Here is a 21,388-nt window from a genome sequence, read left to right on the forward strand (position 1 = left end):
GTTAGGTACACCATTGTTTGCTTTCCAAAAAGGTAAAAATCTGAGAGAGTATTTGGTTAAGGCTTCGAGACCAACAATGCCCAAAAAAGATATAAGAACCATGATGGGACTGCCACCAGTACAGGGACATTTTAGATGTCAAAACTGTGTGGTGTGTCCCCAAACAAATGATTCTAAATTTACAACTATTGGTGATAAAAAACATGCTCAACTGGTATTTTCAAACTGTAATTCAAAGAATGTGATTTACTCAATCGAATGTCCGTGTAAAAAAACTTATATTGGCCAAACAACTCAAGCTGTAAAATTACGCATTCAGCAACATAAATCACGAATTCGGTGTGAAACCACTGGTGCCCCATTGGTTCAGCATTTTTTGGAACTCGGCCACGATGTGGATGAATTGAGGTGGACCGTTTTGGCGGTTATGCGCCCTATGAATAAAGCCATGTTGCAATACACTTTGAATCGCCAAGAAGCACGGTTGATTGAGAAATATCGTACAGCAATTGATGGCTTAAATGATAGGGATGAAATTTGGGCCTTGATACAGTAAGATCCCTAGAGATGAGTACTTAGCTTTATGATTAGGGAGAGCAAAGACATTAGATTTGGTCAAAAAATACCCTTCATGTACAGACACTGTGTATATATGTATATATGTTCATAACAAGATGTGTTGTTAGATTGTGAGCCTTTATGTTTAAAGGTTCTCTACCTCTGTTGCTTCACATATCGGGTATAAGTTTGGTGGTTTTGTTTGATTTATTTCAGCATGAATATTTTTTATCATCTGCATTAGTATTCACTTGATTGGGTTTAGTTATAATTTTTAATCTTTATTATTATTTCCATTTTTAATTTTCCTTTGCCACATTTGGGTTATTTAGTCAGTTTTTGTCAGGCTTTTAGAATATAACAAGCATTGGGTGTTAATACTAAGGGAGAGAGGAACGAAAAAAACAGTTGGCCTGTGCAAATACTTCACTCTAACTTGCCGATTCGTTACACCTCTATTTGTGGAGGTGTTTAGTCCCTTGTCACTGTCGACACCAGGAAATAAGGTGCCGAGCCTGTGTCTTTGAACTCATTACCGGAGCTGGAGAGTGAGTACGGACATATGCGGAACAGACTTCGAAGAGAAGGGATAGATATAAGGTACGAATAGACGTTACTTAGCTTCCTATAACTGGACTTTGTTGGTATATTTATGCTTATATTGCACCTCCGCGTTTGTGTTTCCTTTACGAATTAGCATATAAACTACGGCGGACATATTTCATTCATTGGAAAACACGAGTAATGCGCCGAGTGAAAACCCTATAAAGGTATGAAGTATATAAACCTTGGTGGCACCGTGTTCCTTTACTTTACATAGTGGGATAGAGTTGAAATATTGATTATATTTTTTATAGAGTTGGGATAGGCGTTGAACCCCCAACGCCCCACCCCTCACGAGCACGTTGTCCTTACGCTGAATACGCTGAGCGAGGAGATCTGTTTAAGGTCAGTTGATATACATACAGTTTAGTGGGAATAGATTCACAGAGATATTAACGATAGATCCCTTAGAATAGAAGCTTGATTTTAAATAACACTGGAAAGTAGAATCACCGGAAGTACTATACATTTCCCTGATATAAGAAGTGCGTTGAAATGCACACACATTTAGATATAGAAAGTGTAGGAAATGAAGTTTACTTTGGACTTTCTCTGCACTGGATTCGGTGTTTCTTTCCCGGTGGTGGGACTCTGTCTTTTGGTCTGGTGATTATGTTTTGGGACTGGGACCTGTGGATATACTGGCAAGTACAATAATGGTGTTTATGTAATGTATATGTCAATAGAGTATGTTTCTTTTTATGTAGAGTGCTGCTGTTTTTCTTGTCCTGAAGAGGCCAAAAGAAATTGATTGGCTGAAACGCGACCGCGTCAACAGTTTTGAGGGACCATAAAATAACTGAAATTCATGTGGATTTAACAGTTACACCTTGCTTTTGAACTTGTGGAGATACATTTTCCCATATGCAATGTATATGCCCTCTGGGTAGTCTACACTATTGAAAGGTGGTTCCACAATTAGAAATGATTTTTGTTGGACAGTAGTTTAGTTTTGTTATAATTTCAGAGGTGTTGTTTTGTAAATATGTGTTTTTTATATGCTCAGCGATAAAATGATGAAAAGAAAATGTGAATATATACACATATGAAAGGATAATTAAAGGTGTCCTTGATCAAAAAATATATTTCTATCTTTTCCTCCTTTCCAATTTTTCCTTAGATTGTGCGCTGCACCTTCAAGGCATTTCCTTGACTGTCAGTCATTTGGCAGATACTTTGAATTCAAGGGCAGATGAGCACAGCACATGTCACTAAACTGATCATGCATTATGTCTACATTTGGAGTTAGTTCAAGGCGTATTCTTCCAGTGCGCCGTGACTTAGGTAGAACTTCTCACCACCAACAGAAACACTCATTGTGTTATTTACCAAAAATAACAATCAAGAAATGGTACAATCCTGGCTCAATGTCGTGAACCTTGATGGCTTCGAAACACAAGTTTCACAGAATTCCATGTCACTTGAATTCCACCTGGACACCAACCTCACCTGCAAAGGAACACATTGCAAAAAAACACAAAGACAACCTTGTACTAACTCTCTATTCTAAAGAAGGTGAAACTGTTTCTTCCAGAAAGCAACCACAGAGCTGCTATTCAATCTCTCAGTCTGGATCAACATCTCTGTATCCATCAGGACAGACTCAAGGCTGCTCCAGTTTATGAAGAAGTTTAAGACACACCTCTTTAAAGGACACTGTATCACGATATATTATTTGTCAACAGACCAACTACCGCTCCTATCATGCGTTGTCTTTACTCCATGCTTGTCATTGTCTGTACAGCACTCTGCTGCTTTTGATTAGGTTCGCTACATAGGAATATCACATACAGACATAAATAATATAAGACTTCAAGCATCAACCCAAGCAGGTTGCGATTACGGACTTGCATGAAGTCTGCCTTTGATGTCTTGGATCCAAGCATGATTCGAAGTTTAGTGATACATGCTCCCTGAGGCATCCAAAGGCCATCAGGAAGCCAAAGGCAAACCTTTGTGACAATCACCACAAAAAATGACATCAGCCTTGCTCCAAGTAGCGGACTGTTCCTGCTCCAAGCCTCATTCCCACTGAGGAAAGAGCCTCCTTTGCTGTAGTAGGATGTAATGCATCAGAGGTGTTAGAACTGCAGTTGCCAACTGTGGAAACTAAGATGAATCTGCTTACTGAAATTGTGCCGCTTGTTCCTTCATCATTAGATCGTTTTCTACCTTTTAATGTGGCTCTGACAGACACTCATGCTGCTGCATGGTTGAAGCCTAAATTAGGGCTGCTGGTAAGCCCCGGCATTGTTATGCCACATAGGCCTGCTCTGGGTGACCCAGAGTTTTTGTCCAAACACCCAACTCCAGAAAGTCTTGTGGTACAGGCTCCAGTTAGCAAATGCAACCCAAGTGTCTTCCCTATTGCCTTATCCAATTGAAGACTTTTGCGATCTGCCTTTTGGACATGTACACTCATGCCCGTAGTGAGCATGATATTGTCCACCCTCTCTGAAGAGTTTCGGAGCTCTTTCGCACCAACAGTCCATGATGGACAGGACACTGCAAAATACATTTTGTAGACTCAGTCACCAGAGTTTTTGTAAGTTGTACTGTGGGCACTGGTGTGGTGAGCCATCATCGCATTGATTCGAGCCACATGGTTCTCCAGAGAGATGCCAGCATCCTTCATGAATATGCCCTTTGATGGCAGCAAGCAGTTTAGTGACGAGGCGGATTCTGCTTTGGAGAGATTTAAAGATACCTGTGCCACAGACTGGTCATTGGGCTTGCTCTTCTCCAGTCTGCTAGTTTCATCGACAACGCCAGAGGTTCAGCATTTATTCCCTTAGCCTGGCTTACTGCCAAGTGCAGCCATCTCTGCCCATGCAGAAGTCTGTCCAGGAGCTCATTCAGCCCTTTTATGGACCCAGGGAACAAGGTGGCAGCTGAAATGGGATCACCATCCACATGGCCAATCCTGTCTTCCTCTTATCCTCCCTCTGCTGCTTCCAAGCTGCTCTGACTCCTTTTTTGGAAGTAATAATCTGGTAACTGAGGGAAGAATTTGCTTTTACCTGACCAACTGGGTTACTGTTCTCTTGGCCCAGTGAGGCTTGCAGGTTGTTCTTCATTGTTACGCCCTTCTAACCTGTACATTGAACCCTTAGCTGGTAAGATTAGAGGGGAGAGGGAGATAAACCCCCCCTCTTGGGTGAAAAAAATATCTGTGTACGCCGATGATGTGATGATCTATAAGGCAGATCCAACCGCTACCTTTGCCAGCTTGGATCATTTGATATCTGACTTTGGGAAGGTGTCCGTTTATCAGGCAAATCCGACATAAACAGAAATGATGGTGTGGAATATGGAAAAGGGAAATAGCCTGATAGAAAGAGAACTATAATTCTGGGTACTATTAGAATTAGTCGGTCTTTGGAAAAAAATGCAGAACTAAACTTCAATAGGGCAAGAGTAAAAACAAATAGGTTATTGAGTTGGTCACATCTACCATTAACATCATATTGAGAGCAAAATTAATAATGAGGTCTATTCTCCCGAAATTCACTTTTCTTTTTAATGCTTTTCCATTGCATTTTAAGAGTGCATGGCTCAAAAACCACATGGAAGAATACATTATTTTACAAGGGCCTCCAAGGGTTCAAGAATTACAAGGACAAACTGCTTGGGAAACATGAAAAGGGTGGTTTCGCTCTGCCAGATTTCCACCTCTATGTCTAGGCCTTCCAACTTAAAAACTGTAGGTCATTATTGACTGACCTGAGTGGTTCTGGCATTAACTAATTAAGTAAAGCCTTCTTAAATGAGGTGAAGGGAGGAGACCAAGTTCATGTATAAATTCGGTGGCATGAGGTATTTCAAGAAGGTGAAGCTAAATGTTCTTCAAGCGGCTGCCCTACTCTGGGCACACATTAGGCAGGCAACAAGGCTTCCATACTATAGTAGGTATGCCCCAGTGTGGTATTCTCTGGGCACCTCTGAGTGTTTGGAAGACAGGTTGGCAATTGGATTAAGAGATGCTGGCTTTGTAGACTGGAGCTAGCTCCTTCAGGCCGGGAAACTATGTTCATAGGAGAAGTTACAGACTGTCACAAAGGGAGCAGTCTCGAAATGTAAATTCTATTCTATCAGTTGCATAGCTTGGCTGTTCTATGAGCTGCATAGCTGGGCTATTCTATGAGCTGCATAGCTGGGCTCAGGCTCTGGGAGAGGAGAGGAGAACCATGGCACAAATCAGTTGGAGGAACATCTGAATAATGGGCCTCAGTGAAAGAAGGAGGTGGCAGTATGGTATGAGTTAATTACAGATATCTTGGACAGAGATTTCGGCTTGCCTGTTATGTTGTGGAAAGAGCTATTGCCGAAGCCAAGGATAAATCAGTTATGGCAAGTATCTTTTTGTATGCTGTATAGTATGGTAAAACCAACTTATCTGAGAAGAAACCTTTTGTTCTTCCCCTATAGAGTGTTTTGGTCACCTAGGAGACTAGCCAAGCTACGAGGGTCTGGAGAGGCTTTTTGCAAGAAGTGTGGCCTGCGTGACACCGATGACTTTCACATGTTTGTGGTCTTTCCCAGTGTTCAGAATTTCTGGGTAGTGGTGGGTAAGGTTTTGAGCAGGATCTGTCAGACCCACATTGAGGTATGCCCTAAATTAATTATCTTTGGGTGCTCGCCTGAATCGGGGGTTCCCCAGGGCAATTGCAGCGTACTGTTGTTCTGGTTAATTCTACTGGGGAGAACAGAAATTTGCAAGCTGTGGATATCCTCCTTGTGTCCAACTAAAGGTGAAGGGTTGAACTCAGCCATATATGTTTGCAAGATAGACGTGAGTTGCCACCAAGTAGAAAAAAATAATGTATGGGCCACCATGACTACATGGTTGGGAGGAGGTGGCGGGGAGTAGTCCCCTAGGGAAAACCTGAGTGGTCCAATGATTACAGACAATTTTGGTTTCCGGACACGGTGTTGGGTGTTTATTGGCCCATAAAAGTCAGAACTTTGCTCCCCAACTAAGAATCATTGAGGGTGGATAACTTTGGCAGATGGAGATCTAGGTAGTCAGCAGGAAGTGAGGAAGGCAAATGAGGACAAAACATTTTTTTTTTTTAAAATGGTACACACTTCCCCTTCTATCCGGCTGTTTTTACTTAGACTTTGTTAAAGCATGCCTCCGTCCATGCCAGTGAGGTTCAGCCATTGCTGGCAACAGAGTGTCTCTGAAAAGGAAGGGGGCATGAAGTGCTGCTCCTATTATCTTTGGTGGCCCAAAAAAAAAAAACAGATCTGGCTTATTGTGACCCTTTGGTTCTTGAACACCTTCCTTCGGAATGACAAATTCAAGATGCTGACTCTGGCCCAGATCTACTCTGCTCTAGATCATTGGGATTGGATGGCGTCCTTAAACTTGCAGAATGCAGAAATCCATGTACTTGTCCTGAAGTCACACAGGCAGTTACTCCAATTTGTGTTTAGCTAGCAACATGATTAGTTCACCATCGTGCTCTTCGGCCTCTCTTCTTTCCTCCTGCCCCCACCAGGGTTCAGGGTGTTTATGAAGGGGATGGTGGTGATCACCCTTTTTCATAGGTTTTGAGTATACATATTACCTTGACGAAAGCTGCCAAAGGTGAGTTCATTACAGTCAGTTGTGTACCATCTGCAGATGACCATCTTGCTCCTGTCCTCTCTAGAGCTCTCCATCAACAAGCTGAAATCCCACATTTGGCCAGTGAAGAGAATTACCATTATAGGGGTCATTCTAGACACAATTGTGTACAAAGTTTCCTCACCCCTGCTGCAAATCCGATACATTCAGGATATGTATGATTCCAGTGTTTTGGGCTTGGTCCTGTGTTACAGCCCAAATGGCTCTGAAGCTTTTTGATCTCCTGGCCTCGTGTATTATGCTTGTGTCTCATGCCCATCGACACATGAATTTACTATCATGGAAACTATGCCTTTATTAGGCTCAGCACTGGAGGGTACTTATCGGACAACATCTGTATGTCAAACAGTGGATGAAAAATGACCTGACTTGCACCTGGATGTTTTCCTTCCCTGTGCAGAGCATGCATTGGTGACCAAAATATCGACTCTGGTCTGAGGGGGCCACCTGGACAAGGTCGAAGTTTGACATTTTTGCTATCCACTGCAGCAGAGGCACCTCATAAATTGTCTGGAGCTGCGTATCATCTTGTTGACTCTCGAGGTCTTCCTGCCTTCCATCAGGGGCAGTCCTGTGCAAGTCCTGGAAAACAAGACTGCTGTGTGGTACTGTGACAAACAAGGTGGTGTGGGGGTCCTGAGTACTTGAGGTGATTGGCAGGTTTTGTAGGATTTATCTCTTGCTGAATCCTCCCATAAAGGATCTCTTCTACTAAGATCATGCATGCTCACTCGTTTCACTACATCATGCTCCACCTCTACAATTTGGCGACAATCTCTTATTGTAACCTATGCATAAAGCCTGAAGATCACATAAGACATGATCTCTGTTTACGCATCAGATTTCAACTTCACTCTGTTGTGAGTATCCCTGCTAACACTGCCTACGCTCTCTCACCATTCTCCATTTTCATTCAAAACTGCCTATTTCTTTATAACTAGATCGAGATTATGAAGGTATTCATTCTTGAACTACTGACCAGTTTACCATTAGTTTCTTCAGCCACACACTCCACTACACACAAGCAGCTAAACAGCAGCGTGTGTCCTCATCACAAACTCATCATGTACCTCACAGAGCATCAGTATGTGTAATAAACCCCATTTGCATGCCTCACTCTTGAATCTACATATTTATCAGCACTTTTGACCTCTTATTACTGTCCAAGTCAGAGTCACTCCTTGTCTCTGGCATCCCATCCTAGTTGCCAAATTGTAATGATGGAACGCCATGTTGTTGAAGGAGTGATTAGACATGATCTTAGTAGAAGAGATCCTAGGAACATAGGAAGAGTGAGATGTCCCAGGTGAAGTTATCCAAAAAGTTCTTACACACACGAAAAAAGTTGACTGAAGGAGAGAAGCCTTGACCCCTTTTTTCAATCTTATTGCTAAGTAGCTGATGTGATGAACTGTCTAAGGTTAAAGGTTTATTGTTCCATGGTGAGAAATGGATTCCCCCTGCCAAGTTAAGATATAAAATAATAAGAACTGCCCACATTGGCTGTACTCTGACAATAAAAAGAGTGAGAGAAGAGTACTGGTTGCCCAGCATGGACTTAGAAGTGCAGACATTCTTAGAGGAGTGTGTATCTTGTGTGCAAAGTGACAAGAATGTAAAAACAATTTCACCCCGAGAATGTCCAGTGGCTGCACCTGACAAACTTTTGGCAAGAAGTTGGTTTTGACTTTCTGTGCCCGAAGTCATGATAACGGACAGTGGCGCTCAATTTAGCTCACAAATAATATGGGGTTTTCTGGTTCACTCTGGGATAAAGCAATTTGATAACACCTCTATGGAGAGCTCAGAGTAATGGATTGGTTAAACATTTCAACAAAATACTGGTACACTCTATACATAGTATTCTCTCATGATTTATGTGATGCTATAAGATGCATGTTGTCAGCGAATGTTGTGTAAAGGGAGAGATATGGTGATGGGTAGGTTCTGTGGGAATCCTCTCTTGTTGAATCCTCCCATGTCAGTTATGGGATGGTATTAGATAAATGATGTAATGTAACAGACAGGAGGCTGAGGACGGTAGGGAATGGACAAGAGGGACTGTAAGGCTCTCGTGCATCTAATAAAGGCCTCTTTTACTAAGATCATGTCTGCTCACTCTGTATAAGTGGACCTCAGCTAGGCCTACCAGTGCAAGGGGTTCACCCTTCTCTGCACAGAGTCCTCAGACCAATAGGAAGAAGTTGGCACAGAAACTGGAATAGAAAATACAAAGTTTAATAAACCTCATGAGGTGGAACTACATTCACACAGCACCCTTCGGTATTGAATGAAGTAGCACACCAAACAGAAGGAGCATGGTCCTTCTATACCCACACAGGGGCTTGAAAGAGGGCGGTACAAGTACAGCAGAAGATTTTATGTACATATAAGGTCATATAGAAATGCACAGTCGACAAGTAGGAGGAGTTAACAGTTTGCCAATGCTAGTAAACACATCCTGACAGTTACATGCTACTAACAGCTGCAAGGACAGTTGAAAACTCACTGGGCATGTGCAAAGGTGGAAGACGCTAAATATAGTTCGTTTCTAGGCAGATTACAAGAGCAGTCAACACTGAGGGAGGACAAAGCACATGGTGAGCACATGGCAAACAAAATGGCTGTCAGAAATACAAAATGGATTCTGCAAAATGGACAAGATAGCCTCTAAATACAAGATGGATTCCGCTAATGCTAAGCCAATCGCTGCCAATTTACAACAGACGACCCTTTTAGCATTAGCTGAAGACATCTGTTCCTCTGGGGTAATCTAAATATGCATCCCGTACATCTATTAGCATTATTTCGGCCACCTCTTTATTCAACATTTGTTGGGCTTCTGTTTCTGCAACATTCCTTTTGACAGGTATACAGGCAGAGATGCAAATGGAGCAAAGCATTGGACCACATTGGATACATACACAGCATGTAAAAAGTATCGTAATCATTACACACAGGATAGTCAGTAGCTTCCAGCCCCAAGCAGAAACAAGAGTCCAAAACCATCCAGTAAAAGTCCAAGTACCAGTCTCTGGATGAATTCCTGCAGCAATCTTATGCAGTTTTGATATTGCGTCGTATACTGAAGGTGAGTGATCGGTATGAGTACGCAACAGCTGCTACCGATGATGCGACATGCACCACCTCGATCAGCCAGAACCACATCTAGAACCATTCGGTTCTGGAGAGCTACAATCCTTGCAATTTGCAGCTCCTCCGTAATGTTCCCAAGTGCCATAGCTGTCTGATTGGTAACAGCTTCCACAACTCTAGTTAATCGTCTTACTTTCCTACTGTTTAATGCAGCACCCACAAAGAAGAACAAACCTAAATTGAAATCGACATATTGTTGCAGAGTGGTATCAGTTTGGTCTACTTCGTCAGTACTTATTGTCCTCTTGTATCTATTTCTAGAGATATCGTTAAATAATTTAAGGTCCCGGTGATATGATGCAGGTGCCAGAAACACAAGGGGCAATAGAAAGGACACATAGCACACACCTGACCACCCAGCAAGTAGTTGATAATATCCGTGGCTACCACAGACAAAATAGGTATTATGTGAGGCTATAAAACTTCTATTCTTTATACCTTCAATAGTCAGAATTACAGTATATTCGCTTTTCCCCACTGGAATTCTCCCAATACTGCTTACACATAGATCTGCTTTAGCTCTAGTAACAGAAATCACAAATTGTTCATTACTGGTAAAAGTTCTCATATTTGGAAGGCATATGGTGTTGAAATATTGTCCGGTTGATACTCTTCCCATTCGGTCCCTTTGGCTTGAGGATAACCATCTTCATCTTGTTAGCATACTTTATTAAGGCGAAAAAGAAGCCCGCCTACTGTGCGTCTTCCAGATGCAAACAAAAGCGCATACCAAGCTTGACAAGAACCATTATGAGAAAAGGGAAGAGGAATAAAAGGTGTTCCTCCTTTCTTTTGATGTGCAGGTATGATCCCACACACCCAACAGTTGGTAATATTTGTGGCATTATGAGTATGATGCAACATCTGGATAAAGGTATTATTTAAATAAGATTGTCGATGCTTGTGCTCATGGTAGGGAAGCGTAAAGTAGTGGTGTTCAACTGATACTGGAGTAGTGGCGATCAAAAGCTCTCGAGCAGGAGCCACTTTCTCAACGAACCAGGGTATTACTGCTACAGCCACCATAGCAACAACAAACCCTATAGCACAAATGATCTTTCTCTTAGCAACAGTTGATTTCATTGTGGACATGATCAGCTTGTTGTTGAAAACAATTGTTGGAGCTCTAATCCCTGGGCAGCCGTTGGTTTCTTCACCGAGGGTCAAGACGGGTGTCGCTACACTATACAAGACTGATCCTCCCTCCTTGCCACATCGGCATTCCGTTTCACTAACCCAGGGCGGTTGCTCAACCGAGACTATTTCGACGATGCGGGCTCTTTCCGTTGTCTCAGTTGGTATCGGGATACTCCAGGAATCCTGTGGTCCGGGAAGACTCCCTCAAGTTCGTGAGGTGATATGGCTTGGCCTTTCTCTGTATCCAGGATGTCCCGATTAAGGCGGCAGGATCCACCAAGGTAGACGGCACTTTCTTGCAATGGGTGGAGTGCACCCAGTTCCTCCTGTTCCTCACTCGGACCGCAGTTCTCGTTGAAAGGAGCACCTGCTCTGGGCCGCGCCACCTCGGTTCCAAGCTGCTCAGCCTCTGGAATGATCGGATCATCACCTGGTCTCCAGGTCGAAGTCCATGGCCTTCACCAGCAGACCTATCAGGAAGAGCTTCTCGAACCTGTTGATGAATAGAAACCAAACTGTCAGTCAATTGTGATAGGTAGTCACTCATCAACACACATGGTACATTATGTATGGGGCGTGGTTTAGGAATTCCCCAAATGTTCATAGGCCTTCCAAACACCACCTCATATGGTGTAAGACCAGATCGCGAATGTGGCACTGATCTAATGGACAATAGTGCCAAAGGTAATGCGTCTGGCCAATTCAAGGATGTGGAAGCCAGTATTTTCGCCAGTTTCAATTTAAGTGTGGCGTTATACCTTTCTACTAGCCCTGCTGATTGTGGATGGAAAGCAGCGTGGAACTTGTGTTTAATTCCTAATCCCTTCAGGACATAGTCGACAACTTGGCCAACAAAATGGGGTCTGTTATCACTCCATAAAAGCTTACAGACACCAAATCTAGGGAAGAATTCCTTCAAAAGTACCTTTGCTGTAGTGAGAGCTGTATTGTCCTTCGTAGGGTATGCCTCTATCCATTTACTGAAGGCACATACCACTACCAAAACATACTTTGTTATTACAGCGCTCAAGCTGGATGTAATCCATTTGCAAAACTTCAAAAGGTGCGGTTGGTGTAGCAAACCCTCCTGTAGGAGTTCGTGTCCCTTTACCAGGATTATGCTGAAGACAAATCAGACAAGACTGCACCATCTTTTTAGCTGTGCCGGCAATTTCTGGATGCTCCCAAACTTGCGTGAGCAATTTTGTGATCGAGGAGACTCCAACATGTGCCGGCCCATGTGCCATATGAATCATAGGTTGTAAATAGGCTGTAGGCAGTCTCCACTTGCTCGTCTCTTTATTCCTCCAACAGCCCTCATCGTCCAATGTTCCCTCCTTAGACCATTGCTCAATTTCTTCTGCAGAAGCAGATCTCTGAATATCTTGCACTTCCTTTCTGGTACCATGCCAACGTTCAGCCTGTGACTTCACTACGTACATAGACGTGGTGCTTCGCTGCATGGCAGTTTCACGGGCTGTTTGGTCTGCAAAAGCATTGCCTTGTCCTATCTTATCAATTATTTTCTTATGTGCGCTACATTTAACAATTGCTATTCTCTTCGGGTATGTTAAAGCAGTCAAGAGATTATGTACTAATTCTCCATGCATTATTTGCATCCCGTGGGATGTAAGAAAGCCCCTCTCCTTCCAGAGTAGCCCAAAATCATGAGCCACTCCGAAAGCATAGCGGCTATCTGTATAAATGTTCACAGATAAGTCAGTACTAAGTTCACATGCTCGTGTTAAAGCGATTAGCTCAGCTGCCTGAGCTGACTTCTGTGGAATACGAGCTGTCTCAACTACCGTCTGAATCGTTGTAATTGCATATGCAGCTGACGTTGTACCATCTGGTAACTTCAAACAGGACCCATCAACCCATAGTTCCCCATCAACACTTGAAAGGGGCGTGTCTTGCAAATCGACACGACCCTTTGTCTGTTCCTCAGTAAGGAATATACAATCATGAGACTCCTGTGACTGAGACTGAGTCGCCGGGTATGGCAACAAAGTGGCTGGGTTTAGTATCGCACATCTCTTTAGTGTAATGTGAGGGGCCAACAATGTCAATTCGTATCCTGTCAGACGAGCACTAGTTAAATGCTGCGTCTTCGTCTGATTTAAAAGGGCATCAACCGCATGGGGTACTAGCACCAACAGCTTATGTGACAAAACTATCCCTTCACTCTGACGTATTGACACAGCTGTTGTTGCAACTGAACGGAAGCATCCAGATAACGCACGAGCAACAGGATCAAGTACTGCTGAAAAATATGCACAGGGACGCTGTTTGTCACCGTGTGTCTGCACTAAAACTGACAATGCGCATCCATCTTTCTCATGTACATAGAGTGTAAAAAGCTTTGTATAATCTGGAGTACCTAACACTGGTGCTGAACAAAGAGCTTGTCGTAACTGTCGGAAAGCAGTCTCACATTCATCTGTCCATGGGAGGGGCATTGGAGTATCTTTAGTCAAAAGTGCTAGCAAGGGTTTAACAATGTGGGAAAACCCTAATATCCATTTCCTACAAAAAGAAGTAAGACCAATGAATGCACGGACATTTTTCTGAGTAAGGGGCACTGGTGTGTCTAAAATAGCTTAAATACAATCTGGTGTGAGTGCACGGCCCTCTTTAGACAGAAGGTGACCTAAGTAGGTTACTTTCGGTCTACAATATTGCAGTTTCTTTCGTGACACTTTGTGATGATGGGAAGCAAGAAAAGATAGCAAGGACAAAGTAAATTTTTCACACTGTTCAGGGGTATCGGCTGCCAACAAGATGTCATCGTCATATTGTATGAGAGCCACACCTTCAGGCAAAACAAAAGAATCAAGTTGTCTTTTTAATGCTTGACTGTAAATACTAGGACTCTCAGTATAGCCTTGAGGAACTCTACAAAATCTATACGATCGATTATTCAAAGTGAAACCGAACAAATATCGGCTATCAGGATGAATAGGGATCGAAAAGAAAGCATTCTTCAAGTCTATCACAGAGAATGTAGTTGCTGTCGGAGGAACCAAAGTAAGAAGTGTTGTTATGTCAGAAACCACGGGGTATTGTGGTACTACAATCTTGTTAACTTCTCGCAAATCAATAATGAATCGGTAAATCCTAGTGTCAGTATCTTTTTTCAGAATAGGAAGAATCGGACTGTTACAAACATTGTAAGGAACTTCCTCAACAACCCCCACTTCAATGAGATCATGGACAATACGTATGAGTGCTTCTTCACCTTCCTGTGAAATTTTGTATTGAGGCAAACGTGGCAGCACAGCGCCCTCCTTGACACTAATATGTACTGGTGGAATAACCATTTACCCTTCATCAGTGTCTGAAGTAGCCCACAAATTACTAGGGAGTGAAGCTAATGCAATATCCTCTTTAACAAGACAAGCTCTCTCCTTCACAGGATGGTTGTCATTCAAGATAACACGTACACCTTCTGGAGAACATCGTATCGTAGCCCTGAAATACTTAAGCATATCAAGACCCACAATATTGTCTGGTGTATTCGGGGAAAGCAAAAATGGACACGGAGCAGTAAATTTATCCACATGGAATGCAAGTGGTTGTGACAATGGGCTAAGGGAAGGGGTTCCATCGAAACCTATCGATGTAATGGTTAAGCCAGACAGGGGAGCCCTTGGAACCAATTGTTTAGACAAGGCGCTACGAGTAGCTCCTGTATCAACCAGAAACTGATCAGTGGAACCCAAAACATTTGCTGTAACATAGGGACCCCTCTGTTCTACTGGAACTTCAACTGATTCCTTACCCCATCCTAGGCAATCCTATGCATAGGCAGAATCTTGAGAATCCGACGGCACATAGTCGGACATTTGATATTGGTTCCTTCTATCAAAAGTGTTAAACCCATTCTGCCCACGTATATTAGCATCAAACCTAGCACGATCACCTGTGCTTGCTCTAGGCCCTGAAAATCCTGAGCGATTTCTAATTTGTCCCCGACCACGTGGACACTGCTGAGCACAGAGTGCTGGACAATCGGAAGCCCAATGCCCAAATTTCTTACAGTACGCGCACTGGTCAGCAGACAAATTCAAACGAGTATAAGAAGGGAAAGACGAACCATAAGATCCACGTCCACCTCTATCACTACCTCTAAAAGGCGGACCATAAGCCTGAGCCAACATAACCTTCGTTTTTAATTCTTTAGTCTTCTTATCCTCATTACCCTTTGCTTCTAATTCCTGGCGTTCATAATACTGAGCCATAGTCAAGAGAGAAACCGGAGAAGAGGTAGTCCATGAACTCTCACTGGCTTTTAAGCGACTAGCTTTTCCTGGCAACAGGTTTGCGACATATTTATCGACAAACAGATGTCTGCCCGTGTCATCTGTCAATGACTGGCCACTAAAATCGTGGAATGCTTCTTCAAAGCGTGTAAAGAAATCAGAGACCGATTCATCTGCCTTTTGCTTACAAGACGCTAAAACAGTCCAATCTATCTTTTTAGGGGGAATAATCGTTTTTAACTTAACTAATATAGCTGCGGGAAGATCTAAAATTAACTGACATGGCTTCTGTGCGGGTTCCCTTTCTACATCCATTTGTTCTAACTCTTTCCATAACGCCCCAAAAGCTGCACGATCATCAATTTTACGAACAGTTCTCCACATATCAGGCAGTAATATCAATCCGAAAAATAAATCAATATCAGGCAAAGTCATAGTACAAGAGCTAATAGCACCCTCAACTTCCTCATAAAAAGCGGCTGGATTTTTCCGCGGATCAGGCAATGCAGTTTTAAGTGCCATGACATCCGTCCTATTCCAAGGAGTGTAAACCCAATTATAAATAAAATAACCCTTTGCATCGATAGAGGCCTTATCATCACTTGTACCCTGTCCTTTAGGGGGAACATACAAAGGCGCGGCCTCCCGCATAAGTTTCGCATGAACTATCATAGTCTTATCTGTTCCGGAAATAGAAGCTTGTGTCATGCCGGTCTGAGATGTCTGTACAGCTACGTTTGCAGCCTTTTTCTCCTCTCGGAAACGGACTGCATCAACACGCAGTTTAACCAAACGCCTGATTGTATCATTCACCTGGGGGAAAACAAAAAGACCATCACGCATTTGCTTACAATTAACTGCTACATCGTCGGGCTCTAACTCCTCAGAATATTTCCTAAACAGCTCAAGGACCTCTGTGGCGAACACCTCAGTAAAATACAGCTGCTCCCTTTCCTGCCACCCTTTCATACTATCTAGAAGTTCAGAGGCGGGGGCAATGCTACGAACTGCTTTACGAGCAGCAGATCCAAGCTGGGTCGAACGCGCAGCGGTCAACATAGAACGAGTTTCTCGTGCCTTGTGTTCCTCCGAACTAGAGTCCTCATCTGACTCATGAGGGGCAGAAGGAACAGTATACGGAGGTGGAGGACGATCTAATAATAAGGAATCATCTTGTGGTTTATTAAGTATAGAATAAAGGGGCCGCCGAACAGCGTATTGGCCAGTTACCTGTAAATTGCGCTCCCTATCTTCTCTCTCTTTGAACTCTTTTATTTCTTTGTTCTTCAGCTCTAATGCTTTCACATAAATGTTCTTTCGCTGTTCTTTTTCAATCAAGGCTTGCTCACGCTTCATTCGTTCACGCGCTTCTTTCTCCCACATTCGTACACAATCAAACATATCTTGCCTAGTCTTTCGCTTACACAGACATTGTTCCACATACTCAATCTTTCGTAAATCAAATGACCCATACATAGGCCAACGCAACTCAGGATCCTTACGAGTGTATTTATTCCATAATGTGCTGTACATTATAGAAAAAAGACCATGCTTAATATACATATCCCTATTAGGCGTCCCCTCCGGGGGGGCCAGTTGTGCTTCATCGAGTCTCAAATTGGTACCACTACAAAAGCAACACATCCTACGAAGTGTGCTAAAAACAGGCATGCCAAAAATAGTGCAGAATATGCAGTATTTTAATCAAAGTAGCACTTAAGGTACCTTTAGTACGATGTGCCGTTCAAATCAATTCAGATAGAGAAAATTCTCCTCATTACCTGCCTATATAAATTGCAATTTATTTATGAATTACATAGAAATCTAAGTTGGCCAACACAAATCCAAAATACAAAAGCCGCAGTAAGTGTTACTAAACTACCTTACCAATCCCAGGCATAAAAACCAACAGCAAGCGCCGCAGAATGACACTTACCAATCACTTGGTGTCCAGGTCCCCACTGCCAAGTTCTAAAATCGACCAAATGGTCACTGCACGGCGAATCAACAGAAGAGATCTCAGTCGAGGACCGGCACCACCTGGATGGTCAGATCAGAGAGAAAGGAAAAACGCCATGGTTGCCAAGACTCGGGTCTCATCGGGCAGCGATCGCGTCTAGAGCGAGATTCCAATCCTTTGTCGCAACCAATTATTTGGGCATCCGAGTCGCCGATGAGCCCCTCTGGTTGGGCGCCAATTTGTAGAAGTGGACCTCAGCTAGGCCTACCAATGCAAGGGGTTCACCCTTCTCTGCACAGAGTCCTCAGACCAATAGGAAGAAGTTGGCACAGAAACTGGAATAGAAAATACAAAGTTTAATAAACCTCATGAGGTGGAACTACATTCACACAGCACCCTTCGGTATTGAATGAAGTAGCACACCAAACAGAAGGAGCATGGTCCTTTTATACCCACACAGGGGCTTGAAAGAGGGCGGTACAAGTACAGCAGCAGATTTTATGTACATATAAGTTCATATAGAAATGCACAGTCGACAAGTAGGAGGAGTTAACAGTTTGCCAATGCTAGTAAACACATCCTGACAGTTACATACTACTAACAGCTGCAAGGAAAGTTGAAAACTCACTGGGCATGTGCAAAGGTGGAAGACGCTAAATATAGTTCGTTTCTAGGCAGATTACAAGAGCAGTCAACACTGAGGGAGGACAAAGCACATGGTGAGCACATGGCAAACAAAATGGCTGTCAGAAATACAAAATGGATTCCGCAAAATGGACAAGAAGCCTCTAAATACAAGATGGATTCCGCTAATGCTAAGCCAATCGCTGCCAATTTACAACAACTCCTACGATTACATGGCGTTCCACTCCTAAAGTGCTGTGCCAGGAGGTGCTGAAGCTGTGGCACTTTCTGGACCTTCAAGGAATTTCTATGACTGTCAGTCATTTGACAGATACTTTGAATTCTAAGGCGTATGAACTCAGCAGGTGTAATCAAACTGATCATGAGTAATGTTTAAATTTTGAGGTGGTACAAGGCATATTCTTCCGGTGCGCTGTGCCTTAGGTAAATCTTCTCACTGCCAACAGGAACGCTCATTGTCAAGCTTTGTGCGCTTTAGAATTTCTGCCTCAAGATGCTATGGGAGACCCTTTTCACCAGCCATTGAACTCTGGTCTCCTTTACATGTACAACCTCTACCACTGGTTCCCCGGGTTCTGAAGAAGGTCTGGAGAGATTGAGCTCAGCTCATTCTGATACCCTCACACTGGGCTTGGAGAGTCTGGTACTCCGGCCTGATGATTCAGAGTGTTTCTCCCTCCTTTATCTACGTCTTCAGGAAGACCTCCTCTCCCAACAACAGGGTAGTGTTCTTCACCCAAACCTTCAAAACCTACACCTTCTTGGCTAGAAATTGAGCGGAACACGGTGAGCAAATTCAATCTTCTTGAAGACATGTTGTATTTCATCATGGCTGCTTTCTGTCTGTAGAAGTTGATCTAGTCTGGACACTGGAAAAAGTTTGTGTCCTGATGCAAGCATAAGGGTCAATCCACTCCACTGACCATTGCGTCAGTCCAGTACAAACAAAACTTTCTGATGTACTTCTGTTTGTCTTGTCTTTGGTTCTGCAAGGCTTTTTCATTTGCACTGTTATTTGTAAACCTCTCGGCCTTTCTACATTGATCAGCCGTCTCTGTTTATGTGTATGTCACCAGTTGTGATGCATTTTTTAAAAGGGCTCACATACATGTTTCCTCCTTTGCCGTTCATTATGTCACAGTAATTTGTTTGTTACCTTCTTAATGTGAACTGTGACTACAGACCTCTAATACTGTCTTCCTCATTGCGATTACTTCTGCATCAATCAAGTGCAAGCGCTGTAGCTGTAACTGCATATTGCACTGTCTTTCTGAACAAGCTGGTCCTTTGGACTCATGCATCATTGCTGCCTTTTCATGTGCACCAGTTAATCATACTCCCAGTTGTCTTCTTTCCACTGTATGCCTCGAAAGAGGAGGAGAGGCTTCTTCGGTTGACAAGAAAGCCCTTAGATCCTATATCAACCTTTCTAAGGATCCCTGGATGGACGACCAACTCTTGGTTTGATTTTCTAGTGCAACGAAGGGAAAGGCAGTCTAGAGGCGGACTGCTGCATTTCAAGATGTGCTATGCCTTGGCCAAGAAGAAACCTCCTTAAGGCTTTCTGATTTATTACACCAGAGCCAAAGCTGCCTCTCTGGCTTTAGCTAGGGGTGTTAAGGTGCTGTACATCTGCCACATCCTGCTGCATGTGCGTCCACCAACACCTTTTCCAGGCACCTACTGTATTGACTGTCAGGTAGGTCTACGGGATAGACCATTTTCCCCGCTTGGTCGTGCTGGATCTTTCTGTTGTGAAGCCCACGCCTCAGAACCTCCATCTATTGAGAGATACTGTTTTGATATCTATTTAAAATATGAGGAGTAAGTAGAAGAACAACTTCCTTTTACATTTAGTAGCACGTTTTCTGGTGTATATTTAATGTAATTGGAGATTACTCACTGACCTGCTGCCCTCTCTGTTCTGTGTTGTGGTCTTCTAGGTTTTAATGAAGTTTAATATTAGATTTTGCACGCTGTCATCTTCTCGGTCTGTTACTGACGCCAGGCGTCCTGGATGCCTAATGCTCTGTTGTAAACTGACGTCAGCACACACGGGTGGGGCTTGCTTACAACTCCTCACCATCACTGTCATACACGGAACAAGGCCACTGCAGAGATCAGTGCCACGACCTACCGGCTCCCAGGAGTAGCTGCTGGAAAAGGAGACTCGTTCCCTTCTGGTGCTTGGGAGAATTCAGAAGTGTGGAATCTGTAGTTAGATCAGTATTAGTGTTGTTAATTTTATTATTATACTATTGTTCTAAACCGCGCCCATTAAAGCAGTCCTGTAATACTCCCTTCCTTTTCTCTCCCTCCTCTTCCAGGTGGATATATCCGATATCGAGAGCGAGGAGAAGCGGCACTCTCTCTTCCTGGAGCTCTTGGGCTCCAGCCGGAGCGCAGCGCACTTCCAGCACCTGGCCTTGCTCTTGGAGGCCTGGCCTCCCGTTACAAGTGTGAGCCTGTAAGTATGTCCCGGCGGTCCTGATGTAACGCTGCCTGCTCTGTATCTGATCTCAGGGTCCCTGTATGTCCCCGGCGGTCCTGATGAAACGCTGCCTGCTCTGTATCTGATCTCAGGGTCCCTGTATGCCCCCGGCGGTCCTGATGAAACGCTCCCTTCTCTGTATCTGATTTCAGGATCCCTGTATGTCCCCGGCGGTCCTGATGAAACGCTGCCTGCTCTGTATCTGATCTCAGGGTCCCTGTATGCCCCCGGCGGTCCTGATGAAACGCTGCCTGCTCTGTATCTGATCTCAGGGTCCCTGTATGCCCCCGGCGGTCCTGATGAAACGCTCCCTGCTCAGTATCTGATTTCAGGGTCCTTGTATGTTCCCGGCGGTCCTGATGCAACGCTCCCTGCTCTGTATCTGATCTCAGGGTCCCTGTATGTCCCCGGCGGTCCTGATGAAACACTGCCTGCTCAGTATCTGATTTCAGGGTCCCTGTATGTCCCCGGCGGTCCTGATGTAACGCTGCCTGCTCTGTATCTGATCTCAGGGTCCCTGTATGTCCCCGGTGGTCCTGATGAAACGCTGCCTGCTCTGTATCTGATCTCAGGGTCCCTGTATGCCCCCGGCGGTCCTGATGAAACGCTCCCTGCTCAGTATCTGATTTCAGGGTCCCTGTATGTTCCCGGCGGTCCTGATGCAACGCTCCCTGCTCTGTATCTGATCTCAGGGTCCCTGTATGTCCCCGGCGGTCCTGATGAAACGCTGCCTGCTCTGTATCTGATCTCAGGGTCCCTGTATGTCCCCGGCGGTCCTGATGCAACGCTCCCTGCTCTGTATCTGATCTCAGGGTCCCTGTATGTTACCGTTGCTACAGGCGCCTCATTTCAACTAAATCCAGTGTTTTAGTCTGAAAATCTAATTGCATACTTTGCTACATAAGTTTCCTTTTGGGGAAAACTGTGAAGACGATTCTTAATTC

At 43.9% G+C, this 21,388-nt stretch overlaps 1 protein-coding gene across 2 annotated transcripts in view; it reads left to right on the forward strand.

The window, feature by feature from the left end:
* The window catches only part of NBAS (NBAS subunit of NRZ tethering complex), a 2,067,161-nt gene that overhangs the window by 1,875,242 nt on the left and 170,531 nt on the right, over positions 1-21,388 (forward strand). For both annotated transcript variants that reach the window (XM_085610668.1, XM_085610669.1), the window contains one exon: positions 20,281-20,420. In XM_085610668.1, coding sequence (XP_085466794.1) covers positions 20,281-20,420 — 140 coding nt within the window. The remainder of the gene's footprint in view (positions 1-20,280; positions 20,421-21,388) is intronic.

The sequence above is a fragment of the Triturus cristatus genome, chromosome 6 (genome assembly GCF_964204655.1).
Source record: "Triturus cristatus chromosome 6, aTriCri1.1, whole genome shotgun sequence".
Classification (NCBI taxonomy): Eukaryota; Metazoa; Chordata; class Amphibia; order Caudata; family Salamandridae; genus Triturus; species Triturus cristatus.